Source organism: Eschrichtius robustus, chromosome 9 (assembly GCF_028021215.1).
Source record: "Eschrichtius robustus isolate mEscRob2 chromosome 9, mEscRob2.pri, whole genome shotgun sequence".
Taxonomy (NCBI): Eukaryota; Metazoa; Chordata; class Mammalia; order Artiodactyla; family Eschrichtiidae; genus Eschrichtius; species Eschrichtius robustus.
Genome location: NC_090832.1, coordinates 51,896,508 through 51,915,184, shown reverse-complemented (window position 1 = coordinate 51,915,184; position 18,677 = coordinate 51,896,508). Strand labels below are relative to the sequence as shown.

The 18,677-nt window shown below is 35.4% G+C and overlaps 1 protein-coding gene across 3 annotated transcripts in view; it reads left to right on the top strand.

The window, feature by feature from the left end:
- The window catches only part of AFG1L (AFG1 like ATPase), a 199,941-nt gene that overhangs the window by 77,312 nt on the left and 103,952 nt on the right, over nucleotides 1-18,677 (top strand). For all 3 annotated transcript variants that reach the window (XM_068551090.1, XM_068551089.1, XM_068551092.1), the window contains exon 6: nucleotides 82-181. In XM_068551090.1, the coding sequence (XP_068407191.1) occupies nucleotides 82-181 (100 nt within the window). The remainder of the gene's footprint in view (nucleotides 1-81; nucleotides 182-18,677) is intronic.

The following is an 18,677-nucleotide window of genomic DNA, read 5'->3' as shown; positions in this document are numbered from 1 at the left end:
AAAAAAAAAAGGATGAACCATTAGCAAATTTGTTAGAGCAGAAGTGAAATTAAAATAAAACAAATGTATTGCTGTCCATAGGTCACTGACATTGCTGATGCCATGATTCTGAAACAGCTTTTTGAAAATCTGTTCAAAAACGGGGTCGTCGTTGTGGCAACATCCAACAGGCCACCGGAAGGTAAAAACAAACATTGTGCTGTAGCGTCTTATCCAATTAGGTAGAAACGAACAAGCTTTTAAAAATTCACAATTTTGGACTCATTTTATTGTGTTAATAAATCTGATTACTTTGCTTTATCCTACGTTTTATAACTAACTTAATCTGAAAAATCAGTCAGTATTTGTATAATATTTGAGAAATGTTTATATTCTTAGCAAGCTAAATCCAGGTGATCTCCCTTGTTTGATGCACTTGCAGTTTTTCCCTGAGTATTAGATATGCCATGTGTGCATATCAAAAAAAATACAGGCCTCTCTAACTGCATTTTATGGGCCATAAAAGAAATTCAATGAAATGAAAGAAAAAGTTCCTAATTGAATCTTGGATAAAGACTTAAAGCTTTCCTGCATAAGTGGTTTCTGATACTTCATTTATCATTTCTGAAAAAGCACTTGTGGCTTATTAGGACATTATTTAAGAATTAAAATACAAGAATATATAGATAAAAACAACAAGTTTAAATTTTGTGTCTTTCAGCCCATCATGTGGTCAGTTGAAGGTTGAAGGAACCAAAAATAATACTTTATGCATTCTTAATATTAACATCTGACTGGAATGCTATTCTGCCAGATACCTGCATGGCTAAGTTCTTACCTCTTTCGGGTCTTTGCTCAAAGGTTACTTTGCCAATGAAGCCTAGACTCATCTCCCATTTAAATCTACAACCCATGCTCTTTTTTCCCGGCACCACTTCTTTTTACCTGCTCTATTTTTTTCACATAGCACTTATGGAGCCACCATGTAGTTTACTTATTTACTATATATATAGTTTATTATCTGTCCTCTGCCAGGATGTAAAAGCTTCAGGAGGGCAGCAGCTTTTATCTCTTCTGTTCACAGATATACATATTTTAAGCACCTGAAACGCCTTGCACATGGATGGATCTCAGTAAATAGTCTTAGAATGAATGTTGAATAAATGTGTGTTCTTAAAGGATCTCTCTGGCTGCAGTACTGAGAATAGATTGTGGGGATGAGGTTTCAAGGTTGGAAGTAGGGAGACCATTTAGGAGATGACTGTAACAATCCCGAGGGGACATGATGGAGCAGCGGAGTTGGGTAGGAGTGGTCAGATTTTGTAGACAGAGTCAAAAGGATTTACTGATGGAATGAATATGGGGTATGGAAAAAAAAAAAAGATCAAGAATGACTCAAAGATTTTGGCCTGAGCAATTGGAAGGATAAAATTGCTGTTTACTGAGATGGGGAAGACTATAGGAAAAGCTAATTTGGGTAGGGAAGTAGGGTTTCTACGATTATGAGGCTGATGCATTTAAGAGTTTGGATTTCAGTGGAATGGTTTGGACTGGAGATATAAATTTGGGAGTCATCAGTCCTAAAGGAAGCTGGTAAGAGCAGCCAGTGAGTAGGAGGAGAGCCAAGAGAATGTCAAGCAAGGAAAAGGAAAGTGGTACAAAAATGATGGATGATCACCTTTGTTAAATGCTGCTAGGAGGTGAAAAATGAGGTTGAGAATTGACCACTGGAATTGGTAACATGGAGTTTGTAACTGAACCTGAAAAGAGCAATGTAATAGTGTGAGTTTTTTCTTTTTAAATTAAGTCATGTCACATTAATGACTTATAATGAATTTGTAATCTACTAATATGCCCAGATATTACTATGTGAGCTTTTGTCAAACTAGGTCTCTCTCTTTCTATATATTTGTAGTTGATCTCTTTTTTCTTCCTATTACATTTCAGCTTATTATTTTGTCTACGTTGTTCCATATTATTGATTTATGTTGATATTTTTTGAAGTATGATTCTAATAAATAATTTTTAGCTACCCCTACTAGCTATGACATTTATAAACTTAGTAATCGTGCTTCTATGTCTTCAGCCATTCATTAACTAATATGTGTAAATAGGGTAGGGCCAAGTTTAGACTCCTGTAGTATACCATTAGAGGCCTTACTTTAGGGAGACGTTAATTAGTTAATCAATACCTTAAGACCTAGTTATTCAAACAATTACAGTTATACCTAATCTGTTACACTATAAGAGAATTATGAATGATTTTGTCAGATGCATTTATTGAAATCCTTATAATATTATATATAGAATTCTTGTGATTTATTAGTGTAACAACTCTATGAGACAAGGCAGTGAGTTTTTCATATTAGATCATCGATGGGGTTGTGAGGCTTGACTCTCCTCCAGTTGACTGTTCACTTAACAGTATCTTCAGTATTACCTTTAGACATTCAATGATAAGCTATGTTCATAAAGAGCAAAGTGCTAGAACAAGCTTGGAACGCCCCCCCCCCCACCCCCCAGCAAATACTGCTGAAAAGAAAATTGCAGTCAGCTGCTCAAGCTACTGCAGTGTGGTCCACTGAGGAAGGACAACCACAGGAGAGGTTAGGAACATTCTGGAGCTCATAGCTTTGTAGGACTAAGCAAAGTTACAGGCCCACCAAGGTAGCACACAGAAATCCGAGATGGAGCCATCCTTCTGGAGAAGACTGAAAGTCTAAGATGCAGAATTCCAAAAATTGGGCATTAGCCACAAATTCAAAGAAAGCCTTTTCTAAATATGAACATAGACAGGATGTTTAACATACACCAGGTTTTTTAGCCATGACAGACAATCATCATAAGTAGCTTAATATTTTAATATAAAGAAGATGGTATGTATATATACCATCTCCTCATGGTGTGTGTGTGTGTGTGTGTGTGTGTGTGTGTGTGTGTGTGTGTATAATTTCATGACTGAAGAAACAAGACTCAGAGAGATTAAGTATGAATCTCAGGAAAAGGAAAAAGTGTAGGACAAAGAATGGGTCAGTTGTTGCCAAGGGCTGGTGTGGGGAGGTGTTTGACCACGAAGGGCCAGCACCAGAGAATTTTGGGTTTTGGAACTGTTTTGTGTCCCGATTGTACTGGTCGTTACATGTGTTAAACTCATAGAACTGGACAACAAAAAAGTTAATTTTCCTGTATATAGATTAAAAACAAATCACATGGATAGTGAGTGATAGAACAGGGTCTAGAAAGTAGGTTTTGTGACTCTTTTGACACATTGTCCTCTATCTTTTCTCCTTGTTGGTCATCACTAATCTTTGTCTACTCTGTCCCAGATACAGTGTGTCCTCTTTTCCAGCCATCAGAATGCATTCACCTTTTTCTTTAGGTTACAGCTTTTAATCTACAGCCCCCAGATAGTTATTATTACTTTAAAAATAGCATCTACTTATTCTAAGAGTGTTATGAGAAGTGGGAGAAGAACCTTCCTGGCAGAGGGTTGAGGCAAAGCCCAATGGTTGGAGAGAGAATGACCCATTTGAGGAACTGAAAGGTAGCCAGTGTGGCTAGAGTGCAGTGAAGTAGGGGAAGTAGGATACAGTGAGGTACAAGATGAATCTGGAGAAGTGAGAGCTAGGACCTTATAAAGCAGTAGTAAGGATTTTGGATTTTATTCTAAGAGAAATGGGGAGCCACTGTGGTGCTTTAGGCAGGGACTGATAAGATTGGATTTGGAATATCACTCTGGTTATCGTATGGAGAATGGGTTACAGGATGGGATGCAGTGATATGGTGGATTCAGGGAGACACACTAGGAAGCTATTGCAGTATACTGGGCAAGAAATGATAATAACTTGGTATAAGGCAGTGATTCTCAACTGGGGGGCTGTTTTGCAAACCAAGGGATATTTGGCAATGTTCGAGACATCTTTGGTTATCACTAGACAGGATGGGGGGTTTGGTGCTGCTACTGGCATCTAGTAGGTAGAAGCCAAGAATTCTGCCAAAACATCCTGTAGTGTATAGGGATACTCCCCACAACAAAGAACTATCTAGCCCAAAATATTAATAGTTCTGAGGTTGAGAAAACCTGATATAGTATATAGAGAGGATAGATTTGAAAGATAGTTAAGAAGTAAAATGGATAGCACCTTGTTATAGGTTGGATACTGAGGAAAAGGGAAAGGACAATTTCTAAATTTCTGGCCTGTACAACTGGGTGGGTAGTGGTGCCTTCATTCAATAAAGACAGAATGATCTGGAGGTTAGAAGTCCAGAAGATGTTGCCCAGTGGACAAGAACACTGTATTTTCTTCCCCTCTGTTAACTCTTTAGCTGCTGTGTTTAATTTTCTTCCACATTATTCATCTCATTCCTTCCATTTCTAGTTATAATGCATCAATTTCCTGGACAAGAATAGGGGTTATTGTTGGTGGAGATTACAAACACTCATCTTTTCTCAGTTAATAACTTAATTGTCAATTTATAGACAAATAAATTATTAATTTTAATAGAAAATGATCAGAAACATTTAATAAATAATTAATAATTTTAATAGAAAACAATTGATAACCAAGTAAAAGCAACACCAGAGTTTAGGAACTTAGCAGAGAAAATAGCTATGGAGGAGAGTGGTCTGGGAAAGTCCGGTAGAAGAAAAGAAAGGGAAGCAATACTTGAGGAGGTGAAGGGAATAAGGTACCAAAGAGTGACTGCCTTTATGTCACTGTTTTTTTCTAGTCCTCGCTTCTAAGTCCTGCCTTGCTTGGGTCCAAGGCCTCATCCTGTACACCGTGTAGTTGTTAAAATCTCAAACCAGTGTCAGTTCATGATTACAACTTTAGCTTTTAGCTTCCTGTTTGTTTACTGATCTGCAGGGATTTTCCTACTTTCTGGCAAGCTCAAAATATGTTTAGTATATTTTAAACATTTGTAACACAACATTTGTAGTGCTATTTTATATTTTCTAGGGTAATCTGGTTAAGGTTCTTAAACTTGAAGCAAAGAGGATCCATAGGAGTAGGAAATTGCTGGGAAATTTTTAGATAAACTATATCTAGAGATAGTTTATATTCAATTTTGTATTTTTATAAAATCTCAAGTAAATGATTTATTTAGCATTTTTGTCATTTAGGTTATATGGCTCATGTACAAATAGACATATTTTTACTTTTCAAAGATTATACTGTCAGGTCATTAGAAGAGCCAGAAACAAAAATCCACAATTAAAATATCATATATATGCTACTCACTTTTTAGGTTCTGGAAAAAATTGTTAATTTCATGATATTCTAGTAGGGAAAAGCAATATTATAGATTTAAGTGCATGGAGACCCTAAGAACAGAATAATAATAGACTGGTAGGTTAAGTTAATTAAATTGAAATTAATAATTAAACTTAAGGACTTATTCAATCAAAAATAAGAATATATTTTTATGGGGAAAAAGAATATGTAACTTGAAATGACTATGCTTCTTTGACAGTAAAACACAAAGTGCTAAAGGAAAAAAGTCCCCTATTGACTGAAGAGTGCATTGTGGACTTTCTAGTTTTTAATTTGCTATTTATTATAATGAAAATGCTATAGATAGCATTAGAATGTCCAAGAATAAGTCTGCCTTACTTAGATTATTAGGCAACGACATTGTGTGATTCTAACTCAAGCCAATGTATCTATAGTAAATAAAAGACTGGATATCACTAGAAAGTTGGTGCATGCACACACACACACACACTAATGTAATTTATCATATTAATATTTTTAGGAAGAAAAAAAATCTATTGATGTTCGCCATAAAAGCTTGAAAGAGCATTTGGCAAAAATCCAACATCTTGATAGAATCACTCCATAACATGTAAATAGATGGAAAGTTTCTTAATATGAAACCAAATATATGTATATCAGTTCAAAAGTCAGAAATATGCTTATTGGGGACACTGTGGTATATCTACTGCAAGAATGAACAAGGCAAGGATGTCAATTATCACTTTTTAACATTGAACTACATTACAGACAGTATAAGAACAACTAGGTGGATAGGGAAGGGAATCACCACATATCTTGATTAGAGGGGTTCTCCAAGATTAGTCATACCACTCCTTTTTCAAGGTTATGTGAATAGAAAATACCCTAATATGGGAACGATAAGTAGGAAAGAGAAGTAAGTAAGCATTAGAAGATTTCTGTTTTGTATTCTTTAAAAATCAGGAAAACATAGACTCTGTGATATAGAAGATCTAAGCTGAGAGAAGACAAACAGATTAGTTGAAAACCTTTTTACTGAGAAATTAGATGAAATTAAAGAAAGCTACATGACATAAAGGGGTTTAAATTAATTAAATTAAATCAATTAAAATCAGCATTTGAAGCACTGAAGTGTAGAATTAAAACTATAGAAAATGAAATCAGTGATAAGGGAAGCAACTTAAGAAGCTCTGCCAATGTGTGGAAAGAGAATAAAGAATGAAATGATTTTTTTTAAAAATTAATTTATTTTATTTTTGGCTGCATTGGGTTTTCATTGCTCCTTGCGGGCTTTCTCTAGTTGTGACGAGCAGGGGCTACTCTTCGTTGCGGTGTGCAGGCTTCTCATTGTGTGGCTTCTCTTGTTGTGGAGCACGGGCTCTAGGGACACGGGCTTCAGTAGTTGTGGCACGCAGGCTCAGTAGTTGTGGCTTGTGGGCTCTAAAGTGCAGGCTCAGTAGTTGTGGCGCACGGGCTTAGTTGCTCCACGGCATATGGGATCTTTCTGGACCAGGGCTCAAACCCGTGTCCCCTGCATTGTCAGGCGGATTCTTAACCACTGCACCATCAGGGAAGCCCAAGAATGAAATGATTTTAAAAAAATTAAGTAAGTCCTCTGGAGGAAAGAGGTCTTAAAATGTGAACTTATTAAAAAGAAGTGGTTGAAATAAGAAAATTGATCATAACAATGAATTGAGTATAAGTGAATATTTGTAGTTACTGCTTGCTTATATATTTGTGAATTTTGTTCCCCTTGGAGAGAGGGTTTACAGATCCTGAGTGACAGTATCATTATTTGTGGCACTGATAACTAGGGTAATATACAGTCAAGTATTTTGGAATTTAAGATACACCTTCTACTTTTCAAATTACTAGAAAAGACAAGGGATCAAAGTAAAAATATTTCTTAGAGCAAAAACTAGAAAGCAGAAGAAACAGCAAAAAATAAAAATAAAAAATAAAAAGCGTGAAACAAGATCAGGCATTCCTTGTCAATGACAGGAAATATAAATGGGTTACATTCCTCTATTAAAAACTAAAACTTCTTCTGATGTGGCTGAGTAGGCTCCTAGTCAAATGACCTTCTTGCAGACAACAATAATACATTCTGAACAAAATATGTAACACAACTATTTGAAGGTCCTAGAGAGTGAAAAAAAGGTCAGAAAGATTATAGAGGGGAGACAAAACTTGGAAGAGGGTCCAAAATGGAGAGAATTTCCTGGTTTTAAAATTTTTTTTGTCTTTCTTTTTAAAGAATGGCTATCAGCTTTAGGACAGGTAAAGTTAGTGCTGCATTGGATGACTAAAATTCTGATAGAAAACCCACAGTCTTTCTGGCCAGAAGAACCAGATGGCAGAGTTTAGGGCAAGCATTACTGCTGGAAAATGAAAAACAAATCCCACTGAGAACTAGATTGGTATAGCCCCAAGTTTCAAGTTCTGTGTATAAATTCTGCCCAAATCTCTGACTGGCCTCTGAACCATACATTTGCAGAGCAAACCACAAGCTTCCTAATGATAGGGTGCTGAACTGAGATTCAAGTTTATAGTTTGAGTCCAACCAAGGTAATTTCCTGCTAAAACAAAAATGTCAACACTCTTCAGAAACAAAATCCATAAGGTCCAGGATACCATCTCAAAGTGATGAATGAGGAAATATTGACCTATCCTCAAGAGAAAAAAACCATCAACAGATAGCAACCCCAATATGACCCAGCTGTTGGAATTAGCAGACAAGGGCTTTAAAGCAAGAACTGTAACTATAGCTTTGGGGGAAATGAGGTAAAAAAAATATGTTCATAATGAATGAAAGGATAAGGAATATCAGCAGAGAAATAGAAACCATAAAAAATGTACCAAATTTAAATTCTAGAACTAAAAAAGACAGTATCTTAAATAAAAAAATTAACCTAAAGAGCTTAATAGCAGAATGGAGATAACAGAGCAAAGAGCCAGAGAACTTGAAATTATCCAAGGTGAAGAATAGAAAATGACAGAAGTAAAGAAACAGAGACTTAAGAATTTGTAGAGCTATAACAAGCTTTCTAACATATTTCTAATTGGAATCCCAGAAGGCAAGGAGAGATAATGGGCAGAAAATCTTTTGAATAAATAATGACTGAAAATTTCCCAATCTGGGGTGAAGATATAAATTTACAGATTCAAGAAGCTCAGTTAAATGCAAGCAGAACAAATACAAGAAAACAACTGCTTAGGCACATTGTAGTCAAACTGCTAAAAACCTAAGGTAAAGAGGAAATCTAGAAGGCAGCCAGAGAAAAATGACATTAAATACAGGGGAACAATGATTAGCTTTTGATGACTTCCATTAGAAACTATGGAGGTCAGAGACAGTGGAACAACATCTTTAAAATGCTGGGGAAGAAATTGTCAACCTAGAATTTTATATCAAATAAAAATTTCCTTCAAGAATAAAGACAAAATAAAGACATTCTGGTATGAAAGAAAACTAAAAAATTTATCAGCATAAGATATGCACCACAAGATATTCTAAAAGAAGTTCTCCAGGTAGAAAGGAAATATTAACAGACACTTGGATCCTCAAGAAGAAATGAAGAGCATCAGAAATGGTAAATATTGGAGTAAATATCAGTAACTAGTTTTTCTTCTTAATTTCTTAAAAATAGAAATGATATTTTATGAGAAATTATAACATTGTCTTGTGGGGTTTATAATGTGTGTAGATATGATCCATATGACACCTATAGCATAAAGGGAGGTGTTTAGATGGACTTATATGGATGGAAGTTTTCTACATTTTTTTGTGTGAAGTGGTATGATATTAATTCTAAGTAGAGTGTGAAAAGTTAAGGATACAGGCATACCTTTAAGATACTGTGGAGATATCCAGACCACTGCAATACAGTGAATATTGCAATAAAGTGAGTGACACAAATTTTTTGGTTTTCTAGTGCATTTAAACATTATGTTTATACTATACTGTAGTCTATAAAGTGTGCAATAGCATTATGTCTAAAAAAGCAACTTACACACCTTAAGTAAAAAATACTTTATTGCTAAAAAATGCAAACCATCATCTGAGTCTTCAATGAGTTGTAATCTTTTTGCAATAGTAATGTAACTGAACCCAGGTTTGGCTGCTTGCCATTCATAAGTCACTAATTTGAGAGGCAAGCATCAGTAGAAAAGAAAGGTGCTTTAATCAGAAAAGCTGGCAATCTGTGAAGAAGGTGGACTTGTGTCCAGAGACCAACTCCAAAGATTCTCCTCAACCATGACAGTTTTGTTTTTTTTAAATTAATTAATTAATTAATTTATTTTTGGCTGTGTTGGGTCTTCATTTCTGTGCGAGGGCTTTCTCTAGTTGCGGCAAGCGGGGGCCACTCTTCATCGCGGTGCGCGGGCCTCTCACTATCGCGGCCTCTCTTGTTGCGGAGCACAGGCTCCAGACGCGCAGGCTCAGTCGTTGTGGCTCACGGGCCTAGTTGCTCCGCGGCATGTGGGATCTTCCCAGACCAGGGCTTGAACCCGTGTCCCCTGCATTGGCAGGTGGATTCTCAACCACTGCACCACCAGGGAAGCCCACCATGACAGTTTTTAAAGGGAAAAATGGGGGCGAAGAATCTCAGTGAATCATCAAGGCAGGAGGTTTGGTTCTGCATCATTCTCCATTGAGTGCAGACTGGCTGACTCTTTCTTCAGATGTTATCTTGCCTGTGTGATCTGCCTGCAGGATTGCTAAGGAGGCTGTTGGGTGTAGAGAGCTAGTAATTTTTTAACTGCTTAATTCTTCATTCTTACTTTTTTTTTTTTTTTAAAGATTTTTTTTTGATGCATTCTTACTTTTTATCTAGGAAAATAATCAACAGGTTAGACAAGGTACGGTGTATATTCAAGAGAGCATAAGTCAGGAGTTAGTTTCAATTGCTTAATGATCTCATTCCTATAATTAGGTTCTTTTAAGTTTAGAGGGGAACAGAAATGGACAAAGAGGAAAGGGGCAAAAGAGCTGCTTTCAATAACATCAGAGATCACTGGTTGTAGATCACCAAAACAAATATAATAATAATGAAAAAGTTTGAAATATTGTGAGAATTACCAAAATCTGACACAGAGACATGAAGTGAGCAAATGATGTTGGAAAAATGGTGCTGATAGACTTGCATGACACATGGTTCCCACAAACCTTCAATTTGGAAAAATGCAGTATCAGCAAAGATCAATAAAGCAAAGCACAGTAAAATGAGGTGTGCCTATATATATTGTAACCCCTAGAACAACAGGAATAAAATAAAGGCCAGTTGACAAAAAGGAATTTTAAAATATATTCAAATAATTGAAAAAAGGCAAGAAAAGGTGAACAGAGGAAGAAAATGTAGAGGAGACAAAAAGAAAACAAATAATAAAATCATAGACCTAGGGACTTCCCTGGTGGTCCAGTGGGTAAGGCTCCATGCCCCCAGTGCAGGGGGCCTGGGTTCGATCCCTGGTCGGGGAACTAGATCCTGCATGCATGCCACAACTAAGAGTCCACATGCCACAGCTAAAGATCCCGCACGTGGCAACGAAGATCCTGCATGCCACAGCTAAGTAAGTCCTGGTGCAGCCTAAATAAATAAATAAATACATATTTAAAAAAAATCATAGACCTAAATGTTAAATGAGCTAAACATTCCAGTAAAAGGTAGAGGTTATCAGGATGGATTAAAAAATATCAAGAGATATACTTTAAATATAAATATAGATTGAAAGTAAATGGATGCAAAGAGATACATTCTACAAACAGTAATAATACGAAGCCTGATGTGTGTGGGCTTATTAACGTCAGATTAAATTGACTGAGGCAGGCCCTGCTGGTCCCTTTGGCCCCACCAGAGGATGCTTGTGCTGGACTCTGCTTCTCTGTCCTCAGTTCATGGCAGCAGGGGTCCTGCGCCCCTGACTCCCTGGCCTTGGTGCTGGAGTTTGTCCACTAGGGATTACAGTTGTGGGTAAATCAAGTATTGTGTGGTGGTTTGTGGAAAACAGTTTTGAGCCTAAGATCAGTTCAACAACAGGGCATCTTTTGTCTAGCACCAAAATGAGTGACATAAATTCCTAACCTGGGATACAGCTACACAAGAATGATTTTCTGCCTTACCACCGATGTTCATTTATAATGATTTATGATGCCAAAAAGGAGACGTATTTTCAACATTAAGGAATGAATTAAAAGATCTTTGACAGCAAGTCCCATCTAATTTTGTAGTTGATGTGGCAGGAAATAAGTGCGATATTATTGCAAAAGGTGAGTCATGGAGAGAGATGCTAAGGATTGCACTGACTCAGCCATATAATTTTTGTAGAGATCAGTGCAAAAACCACAGTGAACTTAAAGGACTCTAAAGAAGTTACTCAAAGAATTCCATTCACTCACACCAACCACCCCCACCCCATTTGGTAGTAAGGGCTTCTGACTCCAAAGACAACCTTTAGAGTCAAAGTGAAAAAAAGCTGTTGTTGGCTGACCCTCAGCCTCTCACACTTGATAATGAAATAGTTGGTTCTAAAAGTTAACAGGGGAGTTCGAATCTTTGCGGCTAATTTTTGCCTGGCTGGTTTTGAGTCTTCTTTGTGCACAGGAGATTCCCCAAAATACCCAAGGTCTGTTTTCTCATTGAAGACTCCAGTCATGATATTTCTGTTCATTGAATTCTGTTATAAAAAGAAACTCTGGTGTGAAAAACTACTTCATTGGTGTTTGACTTTACTGAAAATAAATATATAAGGTAGTATTTTTGCAGTGAAGGTTTTATGTAACATTTTATTAAGTTTCTCTTTCATGGTTCTTAAAAAAAAAAAGAGTCTGTGGAGCCTGTAATTTCCCTGGATCCCCATTATCACTGTTATAAAGGATTGCACCATTTAAAATGGCATAGGATATCTAAAATGGAGGCTGGCAATTATTATTTGAATCAAAAATGGATTCAATTTATAGGACTATTCATAGGATTGATGGAGCGGATTTCATCTTCCTGCCATCTCTAAAGCAGTTTTCATTGAAAACATTAGCCAAGGATACACGTGGAAAATTAACATCAACAACAATAAATGTGTAGATCACCCTAATTTTTCCTTCAGATTTTTAAATTTGTGTGTCACTAAACACACTATTGGTACTTGGCAATGAATAGGAATGAGCACATAATAACATGGATGAATTTCAGAAACATTAGGCTGAGTTAAAGAAGCCTTATACAAAAGAATATATACTCTGTAGTTTCATTTTTATGAAGTTTTATATAATGTTTTATGGTTTGCTTTGGAGATTTTAGTATATATCTTTAACTTATCACAGTCTACCTTCAAGTGGTATTAGACTGCTTCAGGTATAGTCTAAGAACTTTCCACAGTATACACCCATTTCTCTCCTCCTAGTCTTTATGCTATTGTTTTCATACATTTTATTTCCACATATGTTATAAATCCCACAATATATTATTATTTTTGCTTTAAATAATTATCTTTTAGAAGAATTTAGATAATAATAATAAAAAAAAGCCTCATATTAATCCACAGTTACCATTTCTGGTGCTCTTTACTCATTTATATATTCCAGGGTTCCATCCAATATTATTTTTCTGCCTAAGGACTTCCTTTAAAGATTTCTTATAGTTCTGGTGTTCCGGTGATGAATTCTTTCAGCTTTTGTATGTCACAAGAAGTCTGTATTTGAAAAGATATTTTTGCTCAGGATAGAATTCTATGTGGACAGTTTTGTTTTTTCTCTTTTTGACCTTTAAAGATGTTGCTCTACCATGTTCTGGCTTGCATTGTTTCCAATGAGAAGTTGCTATCGTTCTTATCCTTATTCCTCTGTATGTAATATATATTTTTGCCTCTGGCTGCTTTTAAGGGTTTGTTTGTTTGTTTTTTTCCTCCTTTGATCACCAGTTATAAGCAGTTTGATTATAATATGCCTTGATGTAGTTTTATTCATGTTTCTTGTGCTTGGGCTTTAATGAGCAACGTAGATCTATGGGTTTATAGTTTTCATCAAGTTTGGAAATAATTTGGCCATTATTTCTTCAAATATTTTTTCTATCCCCTCCTCTTCTCCCCTTCGGGTCCTGCAATTCCACATATATTGGGTTGCATAAAGTTGTCCCAGAGCTCACTTATTCTCTGTGCATTTTTTCTTAGTTTTTTTTCTCTCTGTGCTTCATTTTGGCTAGTTTCTATTGCTATGATTTAAAGTTCACTAATATTTTCTTCTGCAGTGTCTAATCTGCTATCATTCCCATCCAGCATATTTTTTTTGTCTCACATATTGTAAGTTTGCATTTCAAAAAGTTCTTCTTGGGTCTTTTTATATTTCCCATGTCTTTATTTGATATGCTTGCTCTTCCAGTTGCTTGAACACATGGAATACAGCAATAACTGTTTTAATGTTCTTGTCTTCTAAATTTATCACCTATGTCATTCCTAAGTCTGTTTCTGTCAATTGATTTTTCTCCTTGTTCTGGGTCATATTTTCCTGTTTCGCTGCATGCTTGGTAATTTTTTATTAGATGTTAGACAATATGAATTTTACTTTGTTGGGTATTGGATATTTTTATATCCCTATAAATATTCTTGAGCTTTATTTTCTTTCTTACAAACAGTTTGATTCTTTTGGGTATTGCTTTTAAGTTTTGTATGGCAGGACTAGAGCACATTTAGTCTAGGACTAATTTTTCTCACTACTGAGATAAATCCCTTTTCAGTCTTCTGCTCAATGCCCTATAAATTTAGAGGTTTTCCAGTCTGTCTGGTGGAGACAGGCACTCTTCCCAGCCATGTGTGAGCCCCAGTGATGGTTTCCTTGAGTACTTTCAGATGATTCTTCTCCTGGCTTCAGGTAATTTCCTCACACACATATGCTGATCAGTACTCAGCTGGGGACTTAACTGGGACCCTCAGCAGATCTTAAGAGCTTTTTCACTGGGCAGCTGTCTTTTCTCTGGTATGCTGCTCTGTGAACTCTAGCTGCTTTTTCCTCCCTGGACTCTCACCTATCTCCTCAGCTGGGGAGACTTCCAGGCTCTGTTTGGGTTCCCCCTCCTTGTGCAGAGTGCTATAAACTTCCCCAGACACTAAGTGCATTTGTTTCCTATTCTCAGGGATAACTGTCCCTTTTTTCTGGTGTCCAGTGTTCATATAAAGCTATGATGACCAGGTCTGGGATTATGGAAGGCCACTCTAAAAGTCTGTCCACGATAGTGGATTCAAGGAAGGCTTGTTAGAAAATGTGGGATTTGAGCAATAGATTGTATAGTATTAGAAAAGAAGGTAGAGGTAAAGTCATGAGCTTGTGCTGACTCTTCTGCCTAGGATACGCTTCCTTCTTCTCTGCTTGGTGGCACCCCGCTTATTTTTCCAAGGTGCTCTAGTCCCATTGTTACCTGCAAAGCTGCCTTTGAACCCAGGTAAAATGAGTAGTTCGTGTTCTATATATTATGTTTATACATTGTATCCCTTTTTACCTTGTATCATGGTTATGATCTGGTTGTGTCTGTCAGCTGTGACAGGTCCAGCTGGTCACAACATGGTTCTGAAAAAGCCTATGAGTTTTAGCTTCATTAAAGACCTTCCTCAAAAATTCTAGATATACCAATTACTGGCTGGGAATTCAGCAAATTATTTTAAAAACTCTGAGTATCAGTTTCTTTATCTGTAAAATGGAGGTAGAAATATTTACTATGCAGGGTTATTGTAATTTGTGTACAGTGTCTAGCAAATTGCCTGGCTCCTAGTAGGTGTTCTCTAAATGCTAGTTCCTCCTTTTATTTATCTTTTGTCTTCACTCATTTCAGTGCAGACAAATAATAGGAATTCATTAATGTATGTTGAATTGAATATAAAACTGTAATATACCATCAAATGGGAACATTTAATTAGCTGTATTATCTATACATCTAGTAAAATACTGTTTGAACTCCAGTTAGATTTTTAAAAAGAAGCTAAGTAGCTCTTCCTGCTTACGTGGCCTAAAGGCTCCATTTTCTTTTAATCTATACTAAAATAAGAATCTCCTGGAAAGGTAAATCAGATTGGTTCCATAGAGCCATATAATTATTTTGTGTTAATTTATAGGAAAACTTTTATTTACCTATCTTAAAAGTTTTTCTTACTCTAAATCCATATGTACTTATATAAATAAGTGGGCATCCTGGTTGTTTTGACACTGGGTTTTTAAGGAAAAGATCTGCATATCCATGTGCATCTCCAAAGTATTTATGTAGATCCTTGTAATTACTTTATAAATCCTCTTTGCATATATTTCATCTGTAAGTCTTATTGCAGTTATTCATTGTGGAGAATGTAGAGGTCCTTATACCATTCTCAAAAAATGAATGTCCTGGGACTTCCCTGGTGGTGCAGTGGTTAAGAATCTGCCTGCCAATGCAGGGCATGGGTCCGATCCTTGGTCCGGGAAGATCCCACATGCCACGGAGCAACTAAGCCCATGCGCCACAACTACTGAGCCTGCGCTCTAGAGCCTGAGAGCCACAACTACTGAAGCCCGCACTCCACAACTACTGAAGCCTGCATGCCTAGAGCCTGTGCTCTGCACGCAACAAGAGAAGCCACTGCAATGAGAAGCCTGTGCACCGCAACAAAGAGTAGCCCCCGCTTGCCGCAACTAGAGAAAGCCCGCGCACAGCAACGAAGACCCGACAGAGCCAAAAATAAATGAATAAAAAATAAAATAAATTTATAAAAAAAAGAATGTCCCATAATTCCAGTACTCTGTCTTATATGGCCAAGTGCTCATTTAGCTCTGTTTAGAGATCATTGAAAAATAATAGGCAAGAACTTCTGTTGAATTTTAAAATAATATTTAGTAAATAATGACAAATGTTGATATAAATGTACTATAAAATCTTCATGTCTAAGAAAAATAATATTAAACAACTAATATTAAGAATGTTGGTAGCTAAATAACATTTCAGGAGATGGATCTATTGTATTGATAATTAGCATAATATTTGAATTGCAAAAAACTCTTCAATTTAATGAGTACAGTCCTTTTTCACTTAAGTGTCCTGTAAAAACCTAAAGGTTTTCAAGCCAAATGAATTCTGTTTAGAATTTTGTTCAGAAAATACTTCCCAGAACATAAAGTTTGAATTATATATCCTTGTAAAGGCTGATTTTTTTAAAAAAGTTAGCCCTTTAAAAATTAAATCTCAAAGACTTAAAGGCATTGTTATTCTACTTTAATTTTGCTGAGTGGAAATCTTTTAATCAAGAATATTACAAGTGGGCCTTTACATTTCTCATTGTCATTAACCTACTGAACGGTTCATGCCTGTTAAACTACATGTCAGAGCCTGCCTTATATGTCCATAAAAAAAGATATTCCGTGAGTAAGACCAAAATGTTACCTTAACATAAACTTTTATTACTGTAATATTTTAGTTTTAATTCTGTAACATTTCATTTTTTGATATTCACTAGTGTTGTGTATGTTTCTTTCTCTAATAAATTTTCAAAGAGCTTATTGAGGCATAATTGACATAGAATAAATGGCACATACTTAAAGTATACAATTTAAAAAATACTGACATATGTATACATCTGTGAAATCACCACCCCAACAATATAATTAACATTTCCATCACACCCCAAATTTCCTCCCCTTTTTCATCTCTCCCTGCCATCCCTGTCCCAATCCCTCCCTTTCCCAGGCAACTGATTTGCTTTAGATTATTATAGATTAGTTGGCTTTTCCTACAGTTATATATATGTGGAATCACACAGTATGGTACTCTTTTTTTTGAGGGGTAGAAGGGTTTTGCCTCTTTTACCCCATATAATTATTTTGAGATTCATCTATTTTTTTGTGTGTATGAATAGTTTATCTTTTTTATTGCTGAGTAGTATTTCATTACACAGATATGCCACAGTTTATCCATTCACCTAATGATGGACATTTGGATTGCTTCTCATTTTTGGCTGTTACAGATAAAGCTACAATTTTAGCTATTATGATAAAGCTGCTATAAACATCGAGTGTATTTAAAAAAGTATTTCATTTTTGATTTTTACCACTTACTGGCAATCATGGCTGTCAACTCTTATCGTATAGCAGTGTTTTTATGCACCTTCCCCAGCAACTTTGTAATTAGGGAAGACTATGAAAATACCTAACTTTAAACCCATTTTCTGCATTTACCCATTTTACTCATTCGAGGTATTGATTATAGGAAAAAAAGATCTCATTTTGAAGAGATCCTGGCTAGCATTATCTTACCTTTTATAATATCTGGCTAGCATTATCTTACCTTTTATAATATCACTAAATAATAATTTTAAATGTAACTGAATTTAAAGCCTGTAGTGCTTAATTAACCAAAGAGCTTATGCAAATACTTTCTTCACTATAATGATGTTATGATGAATATTTTTCTAAAGAGAATAAATGTTTCCTAATGACCATATTTTATTTCCATAAGTAAATGTGGCAGTTGAAATCTTAGTTATCAAATTTTCTTTAAACAAGGAAATATAGAAAGGATCCCATAATATAATACTTAAAAAGAAAAATTGAGACACAATAACTTGTGATTTTTATAATTTGGAAAACTTTTTACTGTTCTCATTTTTATACTTTTTTATTTTTTAAATCTCATTACTTTATAGAGTTGACTTTTAAAAGGAATATTTAATTAATTTATCTATTTAGGCTGTGCCGCACGGCTTGTGAGATCTTAGTTCCCCGACCAGGGATCGAACCTGGGCCTTTGGCAGTGAGAGCGTAGAGTCCTAAACTGCTGAACTGCCAGGGAATTCCTTAAAAGGAATGTTTTATATGCAATTAAAATTCAACCTTCTGAAAAGAATATTCCAAGTCTCCATTATTAACAAAAAGTATGCAAAGCTTAAAATTTGTTTCTCCTTTCCATTTATTTATTCTTAACAATATGTGTGTTTATGTGTGTATATATGCGTATGAATATACATACACCATGGCACATATACATATATATAAAAAACACTATTATAAGGCAACAAAAACTACCTGTTTATGATATATAATTACATTAACTTTACAGTCTATTAAGAATGGAGTTTTAATTTTTAGGTAGTTTCTTTGAAAGTGGCCTTAATGTTATTTACTTTAATGGAAATATATCAACTTGATATAAATATATGCACAGTTCTGTCTGTTGATGTGTTTTCTTAAATGGCAAACTGTGTTACACAGTCTTCTGTACTGAGAACTTTTATTATAGATGAGAAAAGGAAAATATAATTTGTTTCCCAGTGGAATCTGTGTGTTCAAATATTAAATACTTTTAATAGATCATTTTTTTATGTTGAATTATTGATTTAGGATCATTCGTGATATCTTCCAAATTCTTTTCTTGCTTTTTATTATAGTTTAAAGCTAATTTGATTGAATGCGTTTTGATATTCTTTCTGTGATTGTTAATTTTTTCTGTTATTAAG